The 24871-nt window shown below is 39.4% G+C and overlaps 3 protein-coding genes across 4 annotated transcripts in view; 1 reads left to right on the forward strand and 2 right to left on the reverse strand.

Moving 5' to 3' along the window:
* Positions 1 to 2814: 2814 nt before the first annotated feature.
* On the reverse strand, positions 2815 to 13947 carry LOC103909461 (B-cell receptor CD22). Its single transcript, XM_087238144.1, has 11 exons — positions 13869 to 13947; positions 10743 to 10829; positions 10314 to 10654; positions 9970 to 10215; positions 9614 to 9868; positions 9277 to 9531; positions 8948 to 9196; positions 8429 to 8507; positions 7036 to 7075; positions 6695 to 6951; positions 2815 to 5631 (listed from the first exon to the last, which is right to left on the reverse strand). The coding sequence occupies exons 2-11, from the start codon at positions 10808 to 10810 to the stop codon at positions 5577 to 5579; spliced, it is 1845 nt and encodes a 614-aa protein (XP_087094270.1). The 5' UTR covers positions 10811 to 10829; positions 13869 to 13947; the 3' UTR covers positions 2815 to 5576.
* A 1042-nt stretch (positions 13948 to 14989) lies between these two features.
* The window catches only part of tspan34a (tetraspanin 34a), a 74489-nt gene continuing 64607 nt past the window's right edge, over positions 14990 to 24871 (forward strand). Inside the window, exons 1-2 of the mRNA XM_087236342.1 lie at positions 14990 to 15104; positions 15736 to 15830. The gene's annotated coding sequence lies outside the window, so the exon portion shown is untranslated. The remainder of the gene's footprint in view (positions 15105 to 15735; positions 15831 to 24871) is intronic.
* On the reverse strand, positions 16057 to 24252 carry LOC147837578 (B-cell receptor CD22-like). Of its 2 annotated transcripts, XM_087238072.1 has the most exons (11): positions 23941 to 24252; positions 20163 to 20231; positions 19716 to 20063; positions 19374 to 19617; positions 19040 to 19294; positions 18708 to 18953; positions 18189 to 18264; positions 17911 to 17947; positions 17718 to 17798; positions 17508 to 17573; positions 16057 to 17405 (listed from the first exon to the last, which is right to left on the reverse strand). In XM_087238072.1, exons 4-11 carry the CDS (start codon positions 19375 to 19377, stop codon positions 17385 to 17387), a joined length of 786 nt encoding a protein of 261 aa, XP_087094198.1. In that variant the 5' UTR covers positions 19378 to 19617; positions 19716 to 20063; positions 20163 to 20231; positions 23941 to 24252; the 3' UTR covers positions 16057 to 17384. The 2 variants fall into 2 exon arrangements, with proteins under 2 accessions (XP_087094198.1, XP_087094197.1); XM_087238071.1 differs by lacking the exons at positions 16057 to 17405; positions 19716 to 20063; positions 20163 to 20231; positions 23941 to 24252 and having other exon boundaries at positions 17499 to 17573; positions 19374 to 19458.

Raw genomic sequence — 24871 nt, forward strand, 5'->3', positions numbered from 1 at the left:
ATATCTGATAACCAATTACTGGTATGGTACACTACAATGAGTGCGAGATTGATGTAGTTCCAATTTAGTTCATCAATTCCCCTATAGCGCATGTGTTTGGACTGTGGGGGAAACTGGAGCACCCGGAGGAAACCCACGACAACATAGGGAGAACATGCAAACTCCACACAGAAATGCCAACTGACCCAGCAGAGGCTTTAACTAGCGACCTTCTTGCTGTGAGGTGACAGCACTACCCACTGTGCACTGCGCTGCCCCCCATACGGGATTATATAAAAATAAATAAATATATTCTCAGACATGCGAGGGCCTACATGGATCATATATATATATATATATATATATATATATATATATATATATATATATATATATATGTATAAAATATGTCATATGCCACACAATTCAAAATATAACAAAAACGTGCATATATATTGTCAACCATTGGAATTGCAAACATGTGGATATGTTCAAATATAGTAGTTATCAAATATGGCCATATGTCTGATTTCTGTGGAATTATTACCAGATTCTGTGAAGTCCCCAATATGATGATGATGATGACTCGATATGTGCTTCCTGTTGCACACATGAGTCATGCATTTAGTGTCTGCTTTTTCTGCAATGTTTAGTTGCATCACTACATGCTATTATGCATGATTATATGACTTAATAAATTAAGCTCCATTTCAATAGTGACAAACTAAAATCAATACTTTGTGTAGTTATAATAGAATGAATTTTAATGAAATCTATTATTAAATGCGAGCACATTATTTTCAGTGCATGTGCGTGTCCAGAAAGAGGAAGATGGCTGAAGTTTCACTTCTCACTTAGAACCAGCAGAGGCTTTAGGTGTAAGATTTCAATCCGACTCATACAAACCCCCAGCCCACACAGCTTTTATTAATATTTAAATGAGCCTAAAATGATATTGATTAACAGTGTTGGGCAAGCTATGTGAAAAAAATGTAGTGTTATTAGCTAATCTACTTAAAATGTAGCTTGAATACACTTAAAGCTACCCCCTGGGTAATGTAGCAAGCTAAGCTAAAAGCTACAAGGCAACAGTAGCTTAGCTACATCTAAGCTATTTTTTACAATTTTCATTTTTTAAATCGAAGCAACTAAAATCCAAGTCAATCATATCTTAGTGATCAGTAAAACTATCAATAGCTCTGTTTCCATCCAAAAATGCGAATTAACTTTTTGCGCAAAACTGGATTATCGCATAAAAGACGTGCGAATAACCGTACGTTCACACCGAAAGCGGCGAGATCGTCAAAGTAGCCGGAAGTCATTCATTTTCAATGAGAGCCGGCGGCGATAGGAGGCGATAAGCGGCGAGGAGCAGCGCGACGCGTCTTCGCCGGCGTGAGCGTCGAGGAGAGTTGAAATGAAGTCAACTTTATGGTAATGAGCTATGACGCGGTTCGGCGGCAAGCAATCAGAATAAAGACATCCACCGCTTGATAGCAGTTCAGAGAACACAGACCTATGAACTTTGGTTCCGACCACAGTTGTTCCAAAGGGTTTGATTATTGCAGTAGCCGGATTTCCAATTATTAACAATGTTTTCTTACAGGAACATACATTAAATAAGTTACTGGCGAGTTACTGAAGTTCATTAATGATATTTAAATTTATCTTAAAAAAAGCGGGAATCTCACGCGATGTGACAGTACAAAACAGTACTGCTGCTTCAGGATATTTCAGACATATGGACACATATTGGATAAATAAAGCAAAGCCACATCACATGCAACTTGATCTTCCATTGTTTTATGAATTTGATTAGAAGTGCGCAACATTTTCACGCTAAAAACATGTTTTATGCAGGAATGTAACTGATATGCTGCAACGGCTCCTTTAAGTACGAGATCAATGTAGCGAGTTTTGACGCTCTCGCCACTGGAGCTGAAGGCAGACAGCGTTGTCGCCAGGGCGGCCAGAGCGACCTTAGACGCTCTCGCCGCTTTCGGTGTGAACGTACGGTAAAGCAGAGCTTCCATCCAACGAGTCAAAGTGAACAAAATCGTCACTTCCTGATTAACTGGCGCCAAATATCAACAGTACAAACTAACTTTGCTGCAGTAGGAGAAGCTGCGTCAATCTTCATCTAATAAATACCTTGAGCCTCAGAAGACAATCCTGACACGCAGTGAATGCGTGGTGGAGTTTGAAGGTGTCTGACGCGGAGCACAGACGCTCTTGATTCTGGAGGTCATTAATAATATAATATTCAAAACAGGCCCGGATTGGCTAATCGGGAGGACCTGGAGAATTCCCGGTGGGCCGGTCCGTTTTTTTGGCCGCTGGTGTCCCTAGTTCCAGAATCTGTTGCTCTGAGCAGTCACACTTTTTAAAATAATTTATTTATTTACTTGACCACAGCCTTCTTATTCATTATTTTACCGCAGCTCTGCTCTTTTTATCTATTTTCTCGTAGCCTCGTGAGCAGGATGCAGCCTGCAGGTTAATGATGATATAACTAGATAAGTCACCATTCTACGTACAGCTGTTGTGGTACAGTGGTTAGTACGTTAGATTATGACGCGGCCAACCTGGGTTCGGTCCTTGTCTGAGTAACTTTTTTTTTTCATTTTTATTGTTAAGACATAATACTGTTAGGGTTGTTGAACATTTGAAGTTCTAAAAGAGCTGTTTTCTCAAAAAAAGACATGATAGTGTAATTAGAAACTGAATTGGAAATGACCTTATTTTAATATAGTCAGTGGTGAACTGAGGTGGGCCGGTCTAAGGCTTGAAACTCCAGGGCTGAAAAAGAGTCCCACTCCGGCCCTGATTCAAAACTTACCAATGAAAAACTAAATTTATTTGCAGAACTGTAATACAGGCTTCAGAAAGAGAGAAGGCCACAATACCAAATCAAAATGGAAATCATTCTATTAGTAACTACCAATCAAAATAAACAAACAAATTAAAACTGAAAAGAAAAATTAACAAAACGTACCCACATCCCTCTCAAACCGACACAAGAAACCAAATAAAAGAACAAAAAAACATGAGTGGAAAATCAGTACAGCATTCCCAGCAAGCACAGAACGTCAACATGACATCAGACTGATGCATCTCAATGTCGGAGGATGTTGCATGTTGGGTGTAAATGAAAATTTAAACATAGACCTGAAAACGTTGCCCTATATACATGTTTGGAGATCGTAAATTATGTAGCCAGATGAACGTATGGCTGCACTTCATCTTTAAAACGAACGCTACAGGGCGGTATGATGCCATTCCTTTTCACACTACCAGCTGATCGCTTACCTCCGTATGGACGGCTTTTCCTCTGTTACCAGTTTGCCCTGTAGTTCACCCTGTACGTCAGATTTGAGAAGCAGAGAGAAGTTGACCATGATGACAGGGTTCGAGTCTGGTGAAGAATGGTTCCAGAAAGCGGGTAAAACAAAAACAGAATCCAAAAAAAATAAAGTAAATAACAGGGTGAGAATGGGGTAAAATCTGAAATCAAGGTAAAAATCAGGGGATAACTGTTGGTTGGGTTTAGGAAAGGGTGAGGGTGGATCAGTTGATTGGTCAGTCAATCAGTCATTCAGTCAACAGCGGCCTCTGGTGGATTTATGCGAGAACAGCAGGTGCGAATGGCACTTGGGAATGAAATTTGAAATCTTAAAAAGCATACACAGGGGACTCTGGTGGATTCACAAAAACCAACTCTGCAAAAAACGTAGCTCCTGGGACGTATTTGCCGCTCTCCAGAAATGTAAATAGTGGTACATTTTCAGAATGAACCTGGGTTGGAAAATTGAGTTGATGCCAGAACCAAACATCAGGCCGACGTGAGCGTCCAACATCAGACAGACGTTGGATTATGGTCACTTTCCAACACAACCTAAAAACAACCAAATATCAACGTCTAATGATGTTACAGCGTACTGTTGTAAGGACGTTACCACTACGACATCTATCCAGGGGCGGCGGTAGAGGGGGGGAAGTTAGGACCATTCAAAGGACCCACATAGTTTTGGGGCTCCCAGAGATAATGTTAGGGGCCCAAACATTTACCCATCCCCACCTGCTCTTCACTTCTGTCCGAGACCCCCCCCCCCTCTTCACGGTTGTTCGTCAAAAGTCAGCGGCAACCCCTGCATTGATATCAGATGTTGGATTTTGGTGTCCAGATGCATAAAACCCAGTATTTGATGTCAATATGACCAAAAATCAACATCATTATTCATCATCAGAATAACGTTGTCCTTATACGCTGGCTAGACCGTTTTGTCACCCGACATCATGACCTAAATCTAACCTAATATTAACGTTTTATGCTGCGATTAGACATTAGCAAAAGGAAACTTTCCAATGACGTACAGGGTGAGTCACTAAACAAACTGGTAACAGCAGGAAAGCCGTCCATACGGAGCAGTCAGCAGGTAAGCGTGAATAAAAATGGCGTTATATCACCCCGTAGTGTTCATTTTAAAAACGAAATGCAGTCATACGCACTTCTGACTACATAATTCGCGATCTCCAGAAATGTATATAGGACTACATTTTCAGAATGAGCTTATGTTGGTACAGGCTGATCTCACGAGAAAACGTGGGTATTTTACGTTTTGCCAGTTCAGTGGTTAATTCGTAGTAATCGAGTTCAGTCGTCGTACGAAATTGTACGATTTTAAAAAGGAGGCGTGGCACCTAACCCCACCCCTAAACCCAACCTTCATTGGGGGATGAGCAAACCATACTAAAATGTACGAATTAGATCATACGAATTCATACGAATCAGCAACTAAATTAAGGAGTTACGAATTGCCGTGAGATTGTGTTGGTTGGTCTTATGACGTTGTGTGCCTGCTGGCTTGAATGACGTGTCAAAGGTTAGAATTTTTCAAGATTCAGCTGAAACTACTCATACAGATCAATACAGGTCGACTAGCCAGTGTACACAGATTAGCTTATAGCCAGAAACCTCATAAATAATTCAGCACCACCATGCAACTGGAAAGAAAATACAAATACACAACAGCACTGAGACTCAAAGCTTGTGGTCCATTATCCTCTGTTTTCTTTCCTCTTTCTCATCTTTGTTTTTCTCTCCACAATCAACAGCAAACAGTATCAGTCGGTATCCAATTACTCCATTTAAACAGCAGAGGGAGCCAGATTAAAAATACAAGCCTTTTAAAAGACATTTCTACTCTACATAGCTTATGCAATAATTTCAGAAAATAAATAAATAAATCTCTTCATCACCAGCAGTTTTGGGGAAAAAAGTAATGCATTACAATTTTAAATCACTTGTGTTACTAAATGTGTTGCTAATAATAAATGTGTAAGCAAAGTAATGTGTATTTTGACGAATATAAAATCTTAAATCTATCCAGAATCGTCTCTAGTCTTGTGCATCAAATATCAGGCAGCAAGTGTGAATGAGAAATAAATTCTGCGTTAAGGTTTGCAAAAAAGTATATTATTATAAAAAAGAAAAGCAGCATCAGATTTGCAGTGCTACAGTCCCACCACATGAGGGAGACATCATCATCATCATGAAGACCTGTTTTCCCAGTGACTGCAGTATATTGATCTGTGGCTCATTTGATAGTGCTGTAAATCACAGATTGATCCTCCACACTCTGATCAGCAGATCTGTCAAATAATAAGTACAGAGATATAAATGCATCAGTGATGGATCAGCTAATACACAGGTGCATTCAGAATAGCTATTAAAGGGGGCATGTTATGAAACACCAAAATCCCCTTGATCATTTGGTGTATAAGAGCTCATGGTGCTATTAAAATATCCTGAAAGCATACATTGGATGCATGATCTGATGCAGTCTATGCAAATAGAAAAGATAAGATATACAGTTTGCGGTAATACTGAAAAATTTGACACTATCTGGCAACCCCTCCTCTTACACTTTAAAAAATAAAAATAAAAAATAAATAAGCATGTATATATGTATGTGTATATGTATGCAAGTATATAGCTGACTTATTTTCCCTACCCCTGACATAGTTATGAATGGAGAGTGTTTTTGTTTTTAATTTTTATTATTATTCTTTTTTATTTATATTATTTTATTTTCTACTGTTGTACCCTTTGAGTATTTGTATTTATGTATTCTCTGTACTGTTTTCTTTTTTTTTTTCCTTAATGCATGAATATGTAATTATATTGTTTTATTCCGAGAGAAAGAAAACGTGAGCTAAATTGTATTCTACCACCACATTGGAGCAGTTGATGTCTAATGATTCTGTGTATCTGATGCTGTGGCTCTCTGACTAACATATTTCTATAAAAAAACAGAGTTAAACTAAAATATCCTGTAAGTTTCAGAACTTAACACTTTGGTATTTCTCTAAAATCAGCTCAAATTGAAGTCTTTCTAATTGAACCCCGGCTTCTAGAATGTTCTGCTCTATGATGTAATAGTGTGGATAAGCCCCGCCTCCTAAGCAGAAACAAATTAACACCTACTTCTACTTTACTACCTGTTTAGACTTGTTTATATGCAAATCTGTCAGCCAATCAGAGCCGTGGGTGTTTGAGTTTGAGTCTACAATTGGTCACGCCCATTCAAACAGAGAGTTCTAATGATGAGAGTCAAAATTATCAGCGAAAATTGTCAATTACTTGCTGTTTTTTGATGTAAAAACCACCTTAATAATGCTTAACTGTAATATATTGTGTTTGATTAGTTCTTACCTGACTTCTGAATCAGACAGTTGTGTTTTGAAGTTGACATACTGGCTTTCGTTCTCGTTTCTGTGATGCCGAACGGTAACATACTGGATCTCGTCTTCATCTTCAGAATCTGACGTTTTTCCTTCAGCATGACCTTTATTGAATCTGCTGAGGGTCACCAGGGAATACAGGCCTTCGCTTTGATTGGCGGGATCAGATTTAGGCTGAAGACCACCTTGTGCTGAGACTTGTCCCGATAAGTTGACATACAGATCATCCTAAAATGAGAGAATACTCGTTTTTAGACTTTATTCAAGGCAGATTTGGTGGTGGTTGTAATATTAATTAATTGCGTCGTTCACCTGCTTTTGTGTGTTGCCATCAGATCTGTGTTTGCTCTTCCTGTAATATAATAAATGTGCAATTCAAGAGTTCACACTTAGCTGATGATTGATTATAAAGCTTGTTGGGCATGCTATCCCGGGAGAGAGCCCTGAGCTCATAAGATCCTCAAGCCCTTCCGTTTGCAAGGCTAGAGGGGTGTTTGAGCTCAGGTAGATCTTGAGAACTCCTCTGCTGTTTGTAGCTAATGAACAATTAGGGATTGGTATAAGGAGGTAACTACTTACTAGGAGCATGTCTATGGTGCCGATTTGTATAAGTCAATCAGCTTAAGTCACATGTTTTTGGATGGCTGGATGAAACCGGGGGACCCGGGGGAAGCCTATGGCCATGTCTACACTAATCCGGATAAATTTGAAAACGTAGTTTTCCTCTAAAAACGCTTCACGTCCACACTGTCGTTTCTATTCGTTTTCCAAAACTTTGTCATCCACACTGAAACGACTACAAATGCTTTCAACCTGTACTGCGTATGTGTGAAACGTAAGACGCTTCGGCACGTGTCATTTCCGGCTGATGTTTATTTTCTTTCCGGCTCTTTGAAACGTTGCGGCAAAATGTCGAGGAAAAGCACAGAGTTTTTTAAATGGACTGACAATGAAGTAGAGTTGCTGCTTCGAGTAACACATGAATACAAAGTTGCAAAAGAGAGTGAAATTGTAGACTGGGAGACGTGCCAAAACAAATACGCTGATATACTGGACCGCTTTAAAGAACAGTATCCTGCTGATGACGCTGCTTACCCTCACAGTAAGGACGACATCACTAAAATCATACTCGCAACGAAAATAAAGTAAACGAATTAGTAACATGACTGAGTGTCACATGACAAAAAATGCGTCATCGTTTTCGAAAGACTCCGTTTTCACAGTCTACACTACGACACGAAAACGGCATTTTCAAATTTATCCACTTTGGAGAGCGTTTTCAAAAAGATACGTTTTTGTTTCCTAAAAACACGTCTCAGTGTGGATGGAAGGGCAAAACGGAGACAAAAATATGCGTCTTTAAATGAAAACGCATTAGTGTGGACATGGCCTATGTGTACACATGGAGATGTATAATGTGTACCATGCCAGGAGGAAAGGAGGCATTGTAGGGATGGAAGGGGGGATACTTTCAATGACTGGATACAAAAATGACTGTGGGGTATGGAACGTTTTTTATGGTGACTTAGGAATGGTCTGATTGGTGAATTATGAATTGGCTAATGAGGGACTAGCTGTGATCAATCATAAGAATGTGATCCTCTCGAAATGAGTTTATAAATAAACTTCACAATGTTTGCAATACTTTGGGCAACACAATAGATTTGAATTAGCCTTGGTGCACTCATTTTTCTCAAGGACTCACATGAAAACAATGATGAAAATGAGGAGCAACCCTGCCAGTCCACCAATCACTCCAGCGGCTGCATACGCAAACATTCTTCCTACAACAAAACAAGTGTAAGATGTTTTTATCATCATTTAAATGACAGAATCAAGGCAAGAATGCGTCTCTATCAGCTTCTGAATTTGTTAATCTGTAGTACATTAAGGCAGTGATAAGGCATTAACCATGTTAAGATGAGGTTTTATCCCAATCATCAGCAAAGGTGACCGGCAAAATTTCGATTTTAGAAAGTGTTTCCAATTCAGGCTTTTGTTGATGTTCCCACAAAACAATCAGAGCTAAAACTGTGGCGTTTGAACTGTGAATTACTAAATCAAGAACAATAATTGTTTTAAGTTATTGTAAATTCCCCTCCAATCCCATAATGTCTATAAGCACCATTACAGCACGTACTGAACCTTGCAAACCCAAAGTGAAAATAAGCAGAGTTCACTAGTAGCTGAAACACTCATCACATTACCAAATGATGATACACACCTCTAACAGTGACAGTGACGGCGTCTGATCTCTGAGCTCCATGTGGATTGTGAGCCTCACAGTAGAAGCGTCCACTCTGTACTGCACTGAAACTCTGTCCAGATCCAACAGCTGAGCTTTGATTCTCCTTAAACCAGCTGAAGCTCAGAGCAGGAGGGTTTGAGTCACTGATGCACATCAGACTCACTGATTCTCCAGACATTATTACAGCAGATCCATTTATAGACACTGAGGTGCTCCTAGGGGAGTCTGAAAAAAGAAGAAGAAATAAACCGATATAATAAATACCATCTTTGTAATTTTAAATAGCTGAACCCTCATTTACTCACACTGGACATCTAAAGTCACAAGATCAGAGTGTTTCCCTCCATGTTCATTTGTGGCTCTACACTTGTATTCTCCACTGTCATCAGAGCTGATCTTGGAGATGCTGAAGATTCTTCCAGATCCTACAGATGTTTTTCCTTTATACCAGTTGATTTGTGCAGGAGGGTTTGAGTCGCTGCTGCAGCTCAGAGTCACTGAATCTCCAGACATTATCACAGCAGATCCACTGATGGACACTGAGATGTTCCTGGGTGGATCTAAACATTAAAATCCACAATAGATGTTAGAAAACTGTGAATTTGTAAAGTTGAACCAATGTGTAGATGATCATGAACTCACACTGGACATCTAAAGTGACAGGATCAGAGTATTTATCTACATTTCCATATAAGGACTTGCACTTGTATTCTCCACTGTCATCAGAGCTGATATTTGAGATGGTGAATGTTCGTCCAGATCTAATATATTGTGTTCCTTTAAACCAGCTGATTTGTGCAGGAGGGTTTGAGTCGCTGCTGCAGCTGAGAGACACTGAATCTCTCTCCATTATTACAGCAGATCTATCGATGACAATTAAGGTCTCCTTTGGAGGATCTAGAAGTCCAGTTGACCATATTAATGGAAATAATTAACATTCTAGTCAATTTGATCTTTCAATCTTCAACACAATCTAAACTCTCAGATTCTGTACTCACAGGTGACATCGAGATAGACCTCAGGTGATGTGAGTGTGTGTCCATCTACAGCACATCTATATCTGCCTGCATCTTCTCTTCTGACTGAATTGAGGATGAGTTTGTTGTCAGTAGTTCCTTCAGTCAATCTCTCTGAGTTTCTGTACCAGATGAATGTTGGTGTGTCAGTCAGATTACAGCTGCTTTTACATGTCAGACGGACTGAATCTCCCTCTGTCACTCTCTCAGGAGACTCCAGCTGAAGATCTGAACACAACACACACATTATATCTAGTGCTGCTCTCATACACTGATTATTATTCTACATAATGACCACAAGAAGAGAGAAACCTCAGGAGAGTCACCTGTGACAGAGAGACGCACTCCTGGTTTACCAAGCCATCTTCCTGTCTCTATATTAGTTATAAATCTGAAGTAATACTTGTGTTCATCTTTCTTTGTCACATGACTCAGTCTGATGGTGCAGTTTTGCTGTTTATCACCCAGATACTGAAGCCTCTGACTGTATTCGGGGTCCACAGACAGATCTGCAAGCTCTTCTCCTTGTTCTACAAGGTTTTTGTTCCACAACACTTTTATGATCTGATGTCCAGTAGGGTATGTATAAGTGCAGCTCATTATCACTGATGAGTCTTTTAGTGCACAGATGTGTGAAGTACTGTAATGCACAGCCCAATCGCCTTCACTGAAAACATCTAAAATGAATTTGTTGAATTCAAATTAGCTGTGACTGTAATGCTGGAGGATGCTGAAAAAGCAGAGTTAGTTCAGACTTTCCAGGAATCCCGAAGATGAGGAAGATCAGAGGAAGAGGAAGAGCCATTCCGAATGACATCATCATATCAACACCTACAACACAACTGATGAACAGCCACTTATTATTATTATTATTATTATTATTATTATTATTATTATTATTATATCTCAACCTCTGAAAATGCGAAGCTCTTTAAATGAATCAAGAACAGTCTCTATTACTATTTCAGTGGTTGCCACAGTGGAATGAACTGCCAACTATTCCAGCATATGTTTTACACAGCGGGTGCCCTTCCAGCTGCAACCAATTACTGGGAAACACATTCACACACACATACACTACAGCCAATTTAGTTAATCAATTCTCCTATTGCGCATGTGTTTGACTGTGGGAGAGGAAACCCACGCCAACACGGGGAGAACATGCAAACTCCACACAGAAACACCAACTGACCCAACAATTAATAATTTGTCTTAACATAAAATAAAACAACTTTCCCATTGTAAGTACAAAAATAGTACATTTTTAAAAATGTTTTTAGATATAATCACATGCTCAACTGTAGTTTTCAATCAGCTGAATGGTTGGAATATGCCAGTTGGAGGAATATTGTGCTGACAATGATATGATTATATGATCAATAGGATTCTACCAAACAGACTGCTTAGACCAATGATTAAAGACAGTGGGCCCTAATATACACCCGGCACAATAAGGTGCAAATTAAAATTTTCCCATTTCGCTCTATTCTGTTTAAATGGCAAATCCATTTGCACCACTCTGTGGACTCATGGGTGTTTCGGTCTAGAAAAGAGGTGTGTTAGGGCGCATTGTTGGAGCATTGCTATTTTGAGGAACAGGTCTAAAGTCCAGAGCAAAGCGCATTAGTTGTGCGCCTTGTTGTCGCTTAATAAACGCAGTATGTACAGCAATACACAAATATCTTTACAAATGAAAAAGAATTAAAATATTACTAAAAGTGTAATTTTCTAGGTGAATATAAAAGCCACTGCCCTTTATGCCTTCTTCACCTCAACAGGGCTTTTTTTTTTAGTTTATTCTTGACAATTTGCTTTGGTATAATGTTATTATTATTATTAGTTTTATTTATTATATGCTTATTTAAATTAGTTTTATTAAAAACAAGCTTAGATTTGTCCACCTGTCAGGTTTTGAACCATATGGGGCACAGCATGTGTGTTTGGAACGGTGTTTAATTTGTGAATTGCGAGGTCCCGGAACAGATTGGGGTGACGGATCAGCATGTTACTCCTCAAGGATGGAGAGGTATCACGCACGAAAATGGAGAGCGGGGGGTAGGGTGGGTGGGGTTGATGCGGTGGATGGCGGAGGGGTGTTGCGAACGATAGTGAGTGGGTGGTGTTGTCGCGGATGAACGTAAAGAGAGTTGGGGAGTCGCAGAAGAAAGTGAAAGTGAACAGCGGACCGGGAAGAGGGTGGTTGAGGAGGGGGATCGGTAAAATAAGGTACTGGAACAGATTTCAGAGATTTCATGTTCCGGCACAAATCAAGCCCTGGTTTGGACATTACTTAGTTTTTTGACCACACTTCGTAATCATTGTTCATTCATTCATTTGCTGAAATTAGATCTGAATTTAGAAATAGTTTTTAAACAAATCTTTGCACTTAACAAACAAAATGAATTATGGATGTCTTCAGTGGAGTGAGTATAACACCGTTTCCTTCTCCACGAAAGAAAGAGAAAGTGAAAGCCGATTGGAGGAAGCTCATTCTTTATTCTCGTGCTGCAGATGCTCTGTTTAACAGTTTTCTCGCTAGTGAAGGATTCAGTTTTAACACTTAAGTGATGTAAATAGCAAATGCGCCATGGTGCAACGCAACTGACTCTTAAAGGAAATGGAAGATGAGACTCTGATTGGTTTATTTTCAAAACACACCCACAACTCATTAAGATAATACAGAGATATTTTTCTGTCCTTAAAATAGCAAAAGTGGATTCAGAAATGCTCTTAATGCTTTTGCGCTCTGCGCTTTAGACTTTGCACCTAGATCGTTAAAATAGAGCCCAATGCATCATCATCTGTTTGTATGCCTGTATAAAAACTTGCCTCGAATAATTGCCCTTTGAGCAACCAGAATGGAACCTCTAGTGTTTCTTCTGTATTGTTCCCTTGCTGCAAGAACATTACAATCTCAGAAAATTAATCTTGGAATAATGTTTGACCCTGACAATTGTCTAAAATAAATAATATGATTCTCAGGTAAAATATGACCTGGAATATGTTTTTCTGGAGTTTCACATAACTTACAAGTCAAATTTGGTTAAACTTAAAATGAACAATGCATTTAAGTCAATGGAGTCAACAAAGAAAGTCACATGCCAGTACTGTACTCAGACACGACAGTCACAAAACGTCCAGACTTTTCTGTTTTTAGCATGTATGATAATATAAATGAATAATAATAAAGGATTCTCCTCATGTTTGCGTGGGTTTCCTCTGGTTGCTCCGGTTTCCGCCACAAGTCCAAACACATGCACTATAGGTGAATTTGGTAGGCTAAATTGTTTGTGGTGTATGAGTGTGAATGAGAGTGTATGGATGTTTCCCAGTGATGGGTTGCAGCTGTAAGGGCATACGCTGTGTAAAACGTGCTGGATAAGTTGGCGGTTCATTCCGCTGTGGTGACCCCATTTTAATAAAGGGACTAAGTCGAAAATGAAATGAATGATTTTTTAAGACACCATCCGTAAACAGTCAAATAAAAAGCGACAATAAATTACAACACAACTTAAGAACAAATGCAAATGATGAAGACATTGCAGATATAAAAATGAAATTTATTTAATGAGAATTGAGAAGGCAACCTCAAGTAAAGAAAAATGTGTATCAAATGTCCTGCCAAGTGCGATTAGAATTTTAAATACTGGGTTTTAATTATGTGTAGGGTTTTAAATTGAGTTTTTAAATGTGATATATGTGACGACGTTGAATGTATTTGTGTTGAATGTTTTCTTCTGTGATGTGTGTAATGTAAACGCTGATGTGGTTGTGTGGTGAAGCCAAAGATAAATTTCCACTTGTGGACAATAAATAAAGTAAAGTAAAGTATATCAAAGGTAATAAGCAACGCTAAAAACTACCAACAGAATGTTTCTTACCGTTTATCAGCCTCGTGAACAGAGGTGTACAGCCATAAGACACTTTCTCTTAAAGAGCAACTCTTTATCTTCCTTTTTTCTTAGTATTTTTGCAAAGTACATCTCACCCACACTCACCACATGAAGAAAACATCTGATCAGAAACAGCCCAGGCAAATCAAGTAGCATCCCTCAGTGCCTGAGCGAGTCAGATAGAGAAACAAAGAGGAAGTGAAAGCAGATGCTACACACACAACCTTTCCCACATTTTCAAAGCATTTCTGATTTTCAGATGCATTTGATTTCTATTTAGACGCGACTGTTTTGAAAGTGAACAAAGTCAGCCATAAACATTTGAAAATAATAATAATTTATTGCTTTTGGCCACATGTTGAGATTTTAGACCTAAGGTAATAGCTAAACTCTTGGTTTCTCTTCCTCTTTTGTGTGTTTATTAGAGACCTGCGAACTGCATTGAACCTTTATGCAAATTCTGAACAGACAGCTGAATCCTCCACAACACAGAAGCTAGCTGGGTTTCCATCATCCTGTATTAAAGCACATTTTAAAGTATGGCTTGAGAAAATAATAGAAATGCCAAATTTTGAATACATTTATTAATTTTCCTTCGACTTAGTGTAACCCTGCCGGTCCTACGCCACCAGACGCGCTCCGAGCTGGTATCAAACCGGCGATCTTCGGCATGGGCGTCGGTTGCTCTACCTAGGAGGCTAAATACGATGGCATCTAGCATCTGTTACTAGAGCACCTTTAGAGGTCTGAGGAGTGAAGTTTACCTGCACAGCACTTACTAGCTGGCCTCCGTAACATTAGTCCCTTTATTTACCTGGGGTTGCCACAGCGGAATGAACCGCCAACTTATCCAGCATATGTTTTACACAGCGAATGCCCTTCCAGCTGCAACCCAGTACTGGGAAACACCCATACACTCTTACATTCACACACATATGCAATAAAGCCAGTTTAGTTCATCCGCTCCCCTTTAGCACATGTGTTTGGACTGTGGGGGAAACGGAAGCACCTGGAGGAAACCCACACCAGTGCGGGGAGACATGCAAACTCCACACAGAAATGACAACTGATTTAGAGACTTAAATCAGCAACCTTCTTGCTGTGAGGCCACAGTGCTGATATATAGAGGGATGTTACATCTCTTCCTTTCCTCCGGGGGAGCTGTGAGTTGTGTGAGGGAGGTGGGCTATTGTTTGGCCCCAGATGTGTTTCCTTGTGGGAACGGTAAGGAAGGTTGTTCCAGCTCTTCACAGAATCTGTAAATTTTTGTCAATATATGTTTGTCAAGATATGTTATGGTTAGAGCATTAATTGACGTGTAGATGTGCTTGATTTTGATAGATTGGCTCATATTTTTGATATTTTGGATGTTTCAGAGCATATGTGATGTTGTTTAAGGTTTAATTGTGCATGTTATTGGTTAATTCTGAATATTCTGAATATATTCCACATTTAATATTACCTGTCATATGTTGTAGTTTACCTTTTCAGTGTTTAAGTTAGTTTGTGAACAGCTAGCTTACTAGTTATTTAGCTTTAGCCAATTTTACATTATTTATTTATTATAATTTGCTATACAGTGTGTGTGAATGTTTCCCAGTGATGGGTTGCAGCTGGAAGGGCATCAGCTGCGTAAAAAAATTACGCTAGATATGTTGGCAGGTCATTCCACTGTGGCGACCCCAGATTAATAAAGGGACTAGGCTGAAAAATGAATGAATGAATAAATTTGTTATACAATGTAATCCTTGAAGTTATTCTGTGATGTACTCAGTTGTGTTTCCTTGTGGGAAAGTCAATTTTTAAAAGCTTTGTAATTGACGAATTATAAAGTAATGTACAGTTTTCTCACCAGTGAATGACTCATGAGTTAATGCTGCCTGGGGTCGTGTCAGTTCTCATTCAGGACTTCAGGAGGTGTGGCTTTGGATCGTAATTTGCATTAAGGAGGTACATGCATATTCATTGCTTCCAGGGTAAGTTAGCATTTGGCCAGATCTCATACTGCACCTTTGAGAGCTAGAGTAAATGCTTTGACACGATATACATTGATACTTTATAGAAATAAAGATAGAAAAAATTATAAAATAAAAGGAAAAAATTATTTTTAAGTAGATCGTCCTTCGAATGGAAGTTTTTCAGGACCACTCTCGAAACCAAGGGTAAGAAAATTTCCCAGAATACACCAGCCACAATGGCAAGATATCTGCACCCAGAAAGGAACTACAAATTTTTACAACAAACAAGCACATGCTTTAATACATCCATAATCGTGTTTAACCGTCATGACAGACATCTAAGAATAGCCAGAGTAGAACAGTCATCAAATATATAACTTATTACTGGCAGCCCAAATTTACACTGTAAACCCCAAAGAGTTAAGGTAACTCAACCCATTTGAGGAAAGCGATTGCTACAAACCATTTAAGTTTAAAAACTGATCCTAATGAGTACTGTGAACTTAATCCATTTGAGTAAATTAAGCAATTTGAGCACAGTAACACTCTATAAATGAAGAGGACTCAAACCGGATGAGTACTGTAAAACCCAATAAGTTAAGGCAACTCAAACCGTTTGAGGAAACCGACTTCTACAAACCATTTAAGTTTAAAAAAATCGAAATGAGTTTTAGTTAAAGTAATGAGGTGTTTAATTAACTCATTACCTACAACATCGAGTTCGAAACTCTTTTCAAAAGACTAGAATTAACTTTCAGTCAATTTTAAGAAAACTCCACTCATTTCATTTGATAAAGTTGACTGTTGGGTTTTACAGTGTAGGCTTATTTTAGCTAAGATGTCTATGTTTAGATGTCTAATAGACATTTATAAGGTTTCTTTTACAGAAAGATGGATGATTTTCATTATCAATAAAGAAATGCAAACATATAGCCAGAGTAGAGGGTAAGTAACTTTATTTACATGTTTTTAGTACAAAATCAAGATTAAGAGTTAATCTTGTGTTATAAAACAAAGCATTTCTCAGTCTTTAAATGTAATGCTGTTTAATATATGATATGCTGTTATTCATGTGTTAATTGACGCAAAAAATGTTAAATTATACATGTAGAGACATTCTCTCCTCGCTTTCCACAGGAAACATTGAAACTTAAGGTTAAAAACATAAAAAGTCAAGTTATTATTATAAAGAAATTAAAGACAAACAGATTTTAGTGAGTATAGCTTCCATATTCTTCTATAAATCTGACACAATGACATTATTAAAGGCTGTAAAAGGTCACACGTTATTTTGATGGTGCGTTTATTGAATTTAAGTTACACTGCATTTACATGCCAACTAATTCTCATTAGATTACAAGTAGACTGTTAGGTTGGGGTTAATGTTAGTGTAAGTTGACATTTACTTGCAAAGTTGCTTATAGTCAGTTAAATGTCTGTTGAAGGAGCAGAATCAACAGATATTAAGCAGACGATCTTCTAATACTCAAATGAACCATCAAAATAAAGTGTTACCCTGTGAACTGTTTGCTCTGTGTCCAAAACACTACACCATCCTCTTGTTTTTCTGAATAAAAAAGACAGTTTATACATCATTAATCACATTTGTAACTAAAATACCAAGAACATTAGATTTTAGGCTATTAGGGTTTTTTTTTTTTTAACTTACTGGAAGGTTTTCATACACAGAAGAGTCCAGTTCAGGTTTACAGTGGTCAGAGGTAACTTGAAGAGCCTTGATGAAGAGACAAAGAGACAAATTCTTAAAAACACACCAAAAATGTGATATTTAAAACTAAGATTAGGAAGGATATTATTTATTTTCTCTAAAGTGAAAAGAGTTTAATTATTATAGAAAAGCATCAGCTAAAGCCCTTACCGTTGCATTCTCATATACAGGCTGATTAAAATCAACATCACAAGCTCTACGTCTGTCATCCTGATGTCTGGAATGATTCAGCTTTACCACGAGAGAGAAACAAGAAAGAAAAAAAGAGAAGAGAAAATTATACCTTTATCCAACCCATATACTAATACATTCTGAATCCCATTCTGATGAGTAATTTCCAGACCTGAGACTGTTTGCCATTTCTCTTCCTCCTGATTCCCCTTTAAAGAGAATGATTTCACAAATTAACCAATCAGAACCTCGATGTTTACTGCACATTCATACTTAACCACTGAGATTTAAAAGACTGACCACTGCCATTTGACTGTAATCTGGTTTGTAATACAGGGTTTACTCTATCATTATGCGAATTTCAGCCTTTCTCATTGTAAAAAGAAGACATAGACAATTGGAATTTGGTAACAACCACTGTGATAAACTACATAGCGTCACACATCTTACCAAATTATCACCACTGTGATGAAAACCGCTGCTCCACAAACCACTCCAATCGCTATGTAGAAGAGCACCGGGTGTCCTAAAAGAGAGACGAATTTGTAAGCCACAAAAGACTCAAGTTAATCCCGCTAGCTCTGTCATGACAATTCTCAGGACGCACTCACACTATGCTATCCGAACCGTGCCCAGGTGCGTTTCCTGATTCGTTTGAACCGGGCTCAGGCATGGTTCACTTGGCCGGCCCTGATCTCATAAGCTGCTCTAGCATCAGACACTAGAGGCAAAACAATTGGAGGGTTGATCCCAGCTCTAAGCAAGTGGGTGGTGTAGGACTGGTGGGTTACAGTAGCACAAACAACACTGAGACCAGTGTTAACACTGAGGACAATTTAGTTTATTAAATTCATCTATAGCGCATGTGTTTGGACTGTGGGGGAAACCGGAGCACCCGGAGGAGTGCTCCTGCAGGAGCAATAGTGTTACATGGCAGAACTTATTTAAAGAGTAAATGAGCTGCTTCACCTTTAACAGTGACAGTGACGGCGTCTGATCTCTGAGCTCCATGTGGATTGTGAGCCTCACAGTAGAAGCGTCCACTCTGTACTGCACTGAAACTCTGTCCAGATCCAACAGCTGAGCTTTGATTCTCCTTAAACCAGCTGAAGTTCAGAGCAGGAGGGTTTGAGTCACTGATGCACACCAGACTCACTGAATTAAACAAAAGCTGACCAGAATCAGTGATGGACACTGAGACGTTTCTGGGAGGATCTGGAAAGGACAAAAATTACCATTTATTATAGAGATTGAAAAAAAATGCAATAATTTTAACCATGTAAAAATGATTATTAACTCACACTGCACATCTAAAGTCACAGGATCAGAGTATTTCTCTCCATGATTATTGATGCCTCTACACTTATATTTGTCACTGTCATCAGAGCTGATCTTGGAGATGCTGAAGATTCTTCCAGATCCTACAATATTTCCTTCTTTAAACCAGCTGATTTGTGCAGGAGGGTTTGAGTCGCTGCTGCAGTTCAGAGTCACTGAATCTCCCTCCATTATTACAGCAGATCCACTAATGGACACTGAGACGCTCTTTGGTGGGTCTGAAATGGACATAATTGAAAGTTTTCCAGAGATAAATCCCGAAGAGGAATTTGGAAGAATTAACAAATTTGTACTCACACATGACATTGAGATAGACCTCAGGTGATGTGAGTGTGTGTCCATCTACAGCACATCTATATCTGCCAGCATCTTCTCTTCTGACTGACTTGAGGATGTTTGTCTCCAATAGTTTCTTCAGTCAATGTGTGTGAGTTTCTGTACCAGATGAATGTTGGTGTGTCAGTCAGTTCACAGCTGCTGTTACATGTCAGACGGACTGAATCTCCCTCTGTCACTCTCTCAGGAGACTCCAGCTGAAGATCTGAACACAACACACACATTATATCTAGTGCTGCTCTCATACACTGATTATTATTCTACATAATGACCACAAGAAGAGAGAAACCTCAGGAGAGTCACCTGTGACAGAGAGACGCACTCCTGTAACATCAATCCATTTCCCACCAGGTTTGTTAGTAATGATTCTGCAAAAATATCGGTGTTCATCTTTCTTTGTCACATGACTCAGTCTGATGGTGGAGTACTTCTGTTTATCTCCCAGATACTGAAGCCTCTGGCTGTATGCAGGGTCCTCTGATAGATCTGGATGATCCTCCTTTTCTTTTCTGTCTTTTTCTTTTGTCCAGAAAACATTCACGATCTGATGTCCAGTAGGATATGTATAATTACAGCTCATCATCACTGTTGAGTTCTTTAGTGCACAGTGTGGCGCACTATAATTCACACCCCAATCAGCACAAGAAATCCCTGAAACCCAGATGTTTTTTTGCAAAATTTCAGAGTTCATGTTAGAGAAAAGCACAATAAAAAAGTTTACAAATGTGTCACTAAACAGTAATGACTCACTGTGAATCATAAGCAGAATGAGCAGAGTAAGATGAGGAGCCATTCTGACTGACATCATCATAGAAACACCTTCAATACAAGCACAGGACTTTATTGCAGCATTCATGACTCTACTATGATGTAATAGAATGTTTTTGTGTCTTTTTAAAATGCTTCAGGGCAAAAATACTGAAAATCCACTGCAAATTGCAAAGAAAAACAATCAAAGACTCAACAAAGATGTTATTTATCTAAGAAAAGCCAACATTTTAGGCCATGCCCACACCAGTGACAAAATAAACCACAGTTTCTGTTATAAATAGTGAATAGTGCTAGGTACAGAAAAGAGAGATGCAAGAGGTGTATCCCGTGTGCAGATGCTCACAAACAAAATAACCAATATAAAGTGTTCATCAGGGGGCGAGGCAGTGGTGCAGTAGGTAGTGGCCTAGCCTCACAGCAAGAAGGTCGCTGGGTCGGTGCCGTTTCTGTGTGGAGTTTGCATGTTCTCCCTGCCTTCGCGTGGGTTTCCTCCGGGTGCTCCGGTTTCCCCCACAGTCCAAAGACATGCGGTACAGGTGAATTGGGTAGGCTAAATTGTCCGTAGTTTATGAGTGGATGTTTCCCAGAGATGGTTTGCGGCTGGAAGGGCATCCGCTGCGTAAAAACTTGCTGGATAAGTTGGCGGTTCATTCTGCTGTGGCGACCCCGGATTAATAAAGGGACTAAGCCGAAAAAGAAAATAAATGAACGAATGAAGTGTTCATCAGGCCTCAGCAAAAGCAAACAAAAGTGGAGAAATAGTGGATCAGCTACATGGAGAAGAACAAGACAGGGGCAGTGATGCTGCATAGCCAGTCAGGGTGGGGGCGGCAAGTTATGTGGCCAGGGCAGACCCAACAGGGCAGGTGCATAGAGTTGGAAGAACAGGAAACCAGCATGAATCTGGTGGGACAGGAGATCAGGCAGGAGCAAAACTAGAACTGGCTCTGGAGTGGAGTCATGGACTGGCTCTGGCTCTGAAACTGGTTCTGGCATAGAGTAATGAACTCTGAAACTGGAATGGAGTCATGGACAGGCACTGATTCTGGATATCGCTCTGGAGTGGAGTCATGGACACACTGATTCTGAATCTGGGGTGGAGTCATGGAACAGACGATGGCTCTGAAACTGGCTCTGGCGAGGAGTCATGAACTAGATTTGTCTTGGATCTGAAGTGGATTCATGGACAGGCTTTGGAACAGGATCTGGTGTGGAGTCAGGAACTGGCTCTAGAACTGGATCTGAAGTGGTGTCATGGACTGGCTCTAGAACTGGATCTGATCTAGAGTGGAGTCATGGATGTGATCAGACTCAGAAGTCACACTAGAGCTGACTCTGGAACAGCCTTAAGCATTTAATCGCAAACTAGTATTCTTTCTAAAACAGGCTCTGAAACAGCTTGATCAATGGTGAAGTGTAGGAAATAATCAATATGTCATCATTTGATATTAAAACATGGGAAATGATCAATAGTGCTGTCGAACGTCTCCTGATTCAGGTAAACTTTGCTTCTGATCATGACATCTTCTCAAGCTCCAGTTGATCTGTTTTGGCCATTTGCCTTTTACAAGGTCCAATTGGGCCCAGGGGCGCCGCTAGGATGATCCTCTCTTCCGTTAAACAAAGAGAAAACTGAAGTAATTGTGTTTGGGAACAGAGATGAGCTTCTCAAGGTGAATACGTACCTTGGCTCTAAGGGTCAAACAACGAAAAATAAGGTCAAGAATCTTGGTGTGACCAGAACCAGAAAATCAGAGCACATCACATCTGTCCTCAGGTTTTTACACTGGCTCCCAGTTACATTTAGAATAGATTTTAAAGTATTACTACTTGTCTATAAATCCCTAATCGGCCTAGGACCTCAATACATTACAGATATGCTGACTGAATACAAACCTAACAGATCACTCGGATCATTAAGATCATATAAACTTAAAATACCAAGAGCTCAGTCAGAGGCCCCGTTTACACTAGTGCATTTTAGTTTTAAAACGGCGTTTTAGAATGAAAACGATCCGCGTCCACACTCGCGTTTTACCCAGCGTTTCTGAACTGCTCTCCGTCCACACCAAAAATATGAAAACGCACATCACGTGACCACACACACACACTTGGGCAAGCGCTGCAGCCCATCTACCCAGATGAGAGCTGTGCTAGTCGGACTTCTCATCAAGCATCTCCCGCTGGATCTAATCTCACAATATTTATTAAACGGGATATTTCATTCATCTTGTTGTCTTTATCTAACGACATATTCCCTGACTTTGGTCATTGGAATCTATTACTTGTTCTCAGGTAACGTGTTTTGGCTGAGCGCAAAGATAAGTTAATGATTAATGTAACCACGTAGCCTATTCTGTATATTGACTGATCGCTTGCCTTAATTTCCTATAATGTATAAACTTATTGTATGTTATACTTTTATAATAGCCATTATCGATTATTAAAACTGATATTCAGTAAAAGAGAGGGTATGTTTCGTATTTTCACTGAAATTGAAAGGAGGCAGTGTTGTTATCGGCTCCGTTTTGTTATAAATATCCACACAGTGAAGATGACGCTCATGCAGCACGACGCCTCAACATGTCTGCTGTCTAAGCTGCTAATATTAAAATGAAGATAGGCAGTTCCTTAAATCATGTTTACATTTTATTGTTGAGGAAGTGAAACAACGTAGCCAGAGTGATGTGAATGAAGTTATAAAGTACACTGTTCCCTTTGAAGATTTACCCGTGTCCTCGGTATAGTCTGCTTTTCCATATCAAACTGAGAAGAAGAGACTGCAGCCTTGATCAAACTTGCGAAGTCTAAACTTACACGGAGAAGATGCAGGACTGGACTGTGTGTGTTAGGCTACTTAATATTCAGGAAAAGCCCCAATCAGAGAGGCGAATGTCAGCAGCCCCGCCTCCGTTTTCAGATGTCTCCGTTTTCCATCATCCGCACTGAGACGGAGCAGCAGCGTTTCAGAATGAAAAAAACGGCCTCTCCAGCGTTTTCGAAACGCTCCGTTTTCGGCGCTCGAGAACTCCGGCGTAGTGTGGACGGATGGCGTAACCGTAGCAAAACTTATGCGTTTTCAAACTAAAACGCATTAGTGTAAACGGGGCCAGAGCAGGGTGAAACACGCCTTCAGCAACTAACAGCGCCCCTCGCTGCTGGAATCAGCTTTCAGAAAGAATCAGATGTGCTCCAACATTAGGCACATTCAAATCAAGAATGTAAAACAACCGCCCTGCTTATGAGTTACAACTGTAACACAAAATCTTCAGTTAGATCTAAACCAATTGAGAACCGAGCCCTGAACTTTACAACCTTCTCAAGACAATAAATAAGGATCCCATGAAATAAGGACTGCAGAGTGCCTCAAGTACCTAAATAACAAAGTATCCCTCATTACTTGTAGCAGTGAAGACTACTACGAAAGGCTTTAAAACCCAATTGTAAAACCTCATGGAGAGCATTAAGCTCCAGAAAGCTCTGTTAGCTGATACTTCTTCAAGGTCTTAGATAGAAAAGTATACTTTCTGATAAGTCTAACAGTGGACGACATCGATTTTGAGAGGGTGGACCAACCATTGGCATTATTTAGACAGCTATTATGTAACAGACTGAAGCGGATTTTGATGTATATATTGATCTCAAACATATAATATCGTTACCAGATAGAACAACAACAAAAATAATTCACTGAACTACTTTCAAAGAACCCATAAATATCTGCTTTCAGTAAAATAATATAAAAGAATGCTCTTACCCATTTCATCAACACTTCTGACCAGTGATAGCAGTAAAATGATCTGGATGTAACCAGTACTGGCATTGACACATTGTCCATGACACGTGATTAACACCCTATATTTTATTGAGGTTTTCACACCTTGTGTCTCACAGATAAAGCAGAAGCTTTACTAAATGCATCATATAAAACCTGATCCTGAGAGACAGAAAATCTAGACAAAATCTATAAATGGTTCTGGTTTGAGAGCTGCTGGATCATCTGAGCATGAACTTTCCAGTGCATTAATAGCTGTTTATATTCTCAGTGGTGTTTTATTCTTGGAAGTGTAACTGTGAAAGGGTGACACATGCGATTTCCTCTGCTCTCTGTGGTTGAACGTGTGATCATGTGACCTTCATGAGCGACAGACTCTGAGTGACATCACACCTAGCAGGAAGAGGAAGTCAGTCAAAGTAAAGCCAGATATCTTCTTACTAAGGGGGAGATGAACATATCTACCACCGGAACACCCATAACACTAACTTCAAGTAAAGGTCAAGTAAAGTGCATCACATAGTGCCTTTCCTGTGTACTGCCGTGGAGTTAATGTTAGCATTAGCCTTTTAAGATTTCAGGCTTGGCTTCAATTGGCTTAGGTCAAGCTGGAGGCCTCTTCACAACCCAAAATGGTGTCTTTAGTTACAGAAGACCCGCCTTTATTTAAAAGAGCCTATCAGCATTCGCTGGAGTCAGCAAGGCACTGCAGCTCTCAATGCAGATCTGAAACTTGCATTCAGGACTGAACATGAGCATTACAAACATGAAGCTAATGCTATTTTTTTGTGTTAGAAATAATACATAATAATAATAATAATACATTTTATTTAAAGGCGCCTTTCTAGCAAATCAAGGACACCGTACAATCAACAAGAGCAATAAAACAACAAGAGAAATAATAAAATATACA

Source organism: Danio rerio, chromosome 1 (assembly GCF_052040795.2).
Source record: "Danio rerio strain M-AB ecotype USA chromosome 1, GRCz13ab, whole genome shotgun sequence".
Classification (NCBI taxonomy): Eukaryota; Metazoa; Chordata; class Actinopteri; order Cypriniformes; family Danionidae; genus Danio; species Danio rerio.

Excerpts from the sequence above, each read along its gene's own strand:
- LOC103909461 (XM_087238144.1), bottom strand. The coding sequence starts at position 10,810 with ATGATGATGTCATTCGGAATGGCTCTTCCTCTTCCTCTGATCTTCCTC. Across the intron at positions 10,655-10,742 it reads ATCTTCGGGATTCCTGGAAA|TGAAGGCGATTGGGCTGTGC; the intron begins GTCTGAACTAAC and ends AGATGTTTTCAG. Across the intron at positions 9,197-9,276 it reads TGTGACTTTAGATGTCCAGT|ACTCCCCTAGGAGCACCTCA; the intron begins GTGAGTAAATGA and ends TTCTTTTTTCAG.
- LOC147837578 (XM_087238072.1), bottom strand. Across the intron at positions 18,954-19,039 it reads TGTGACTTTAGATGTGCAGT|ATCCTCCCAGAAACGTCTCA; the intron begins GTGAGTTAATAA and ends TGTCCTTTCCAG. Across the intron at positions 17,406-17,507 it reads CTGTGTATGAAAACCTTCCA|AAAAACAAGAGGATGGTGTA; the intron begins GTAAGTTAAAAA and ends TTTTTTATTCAG.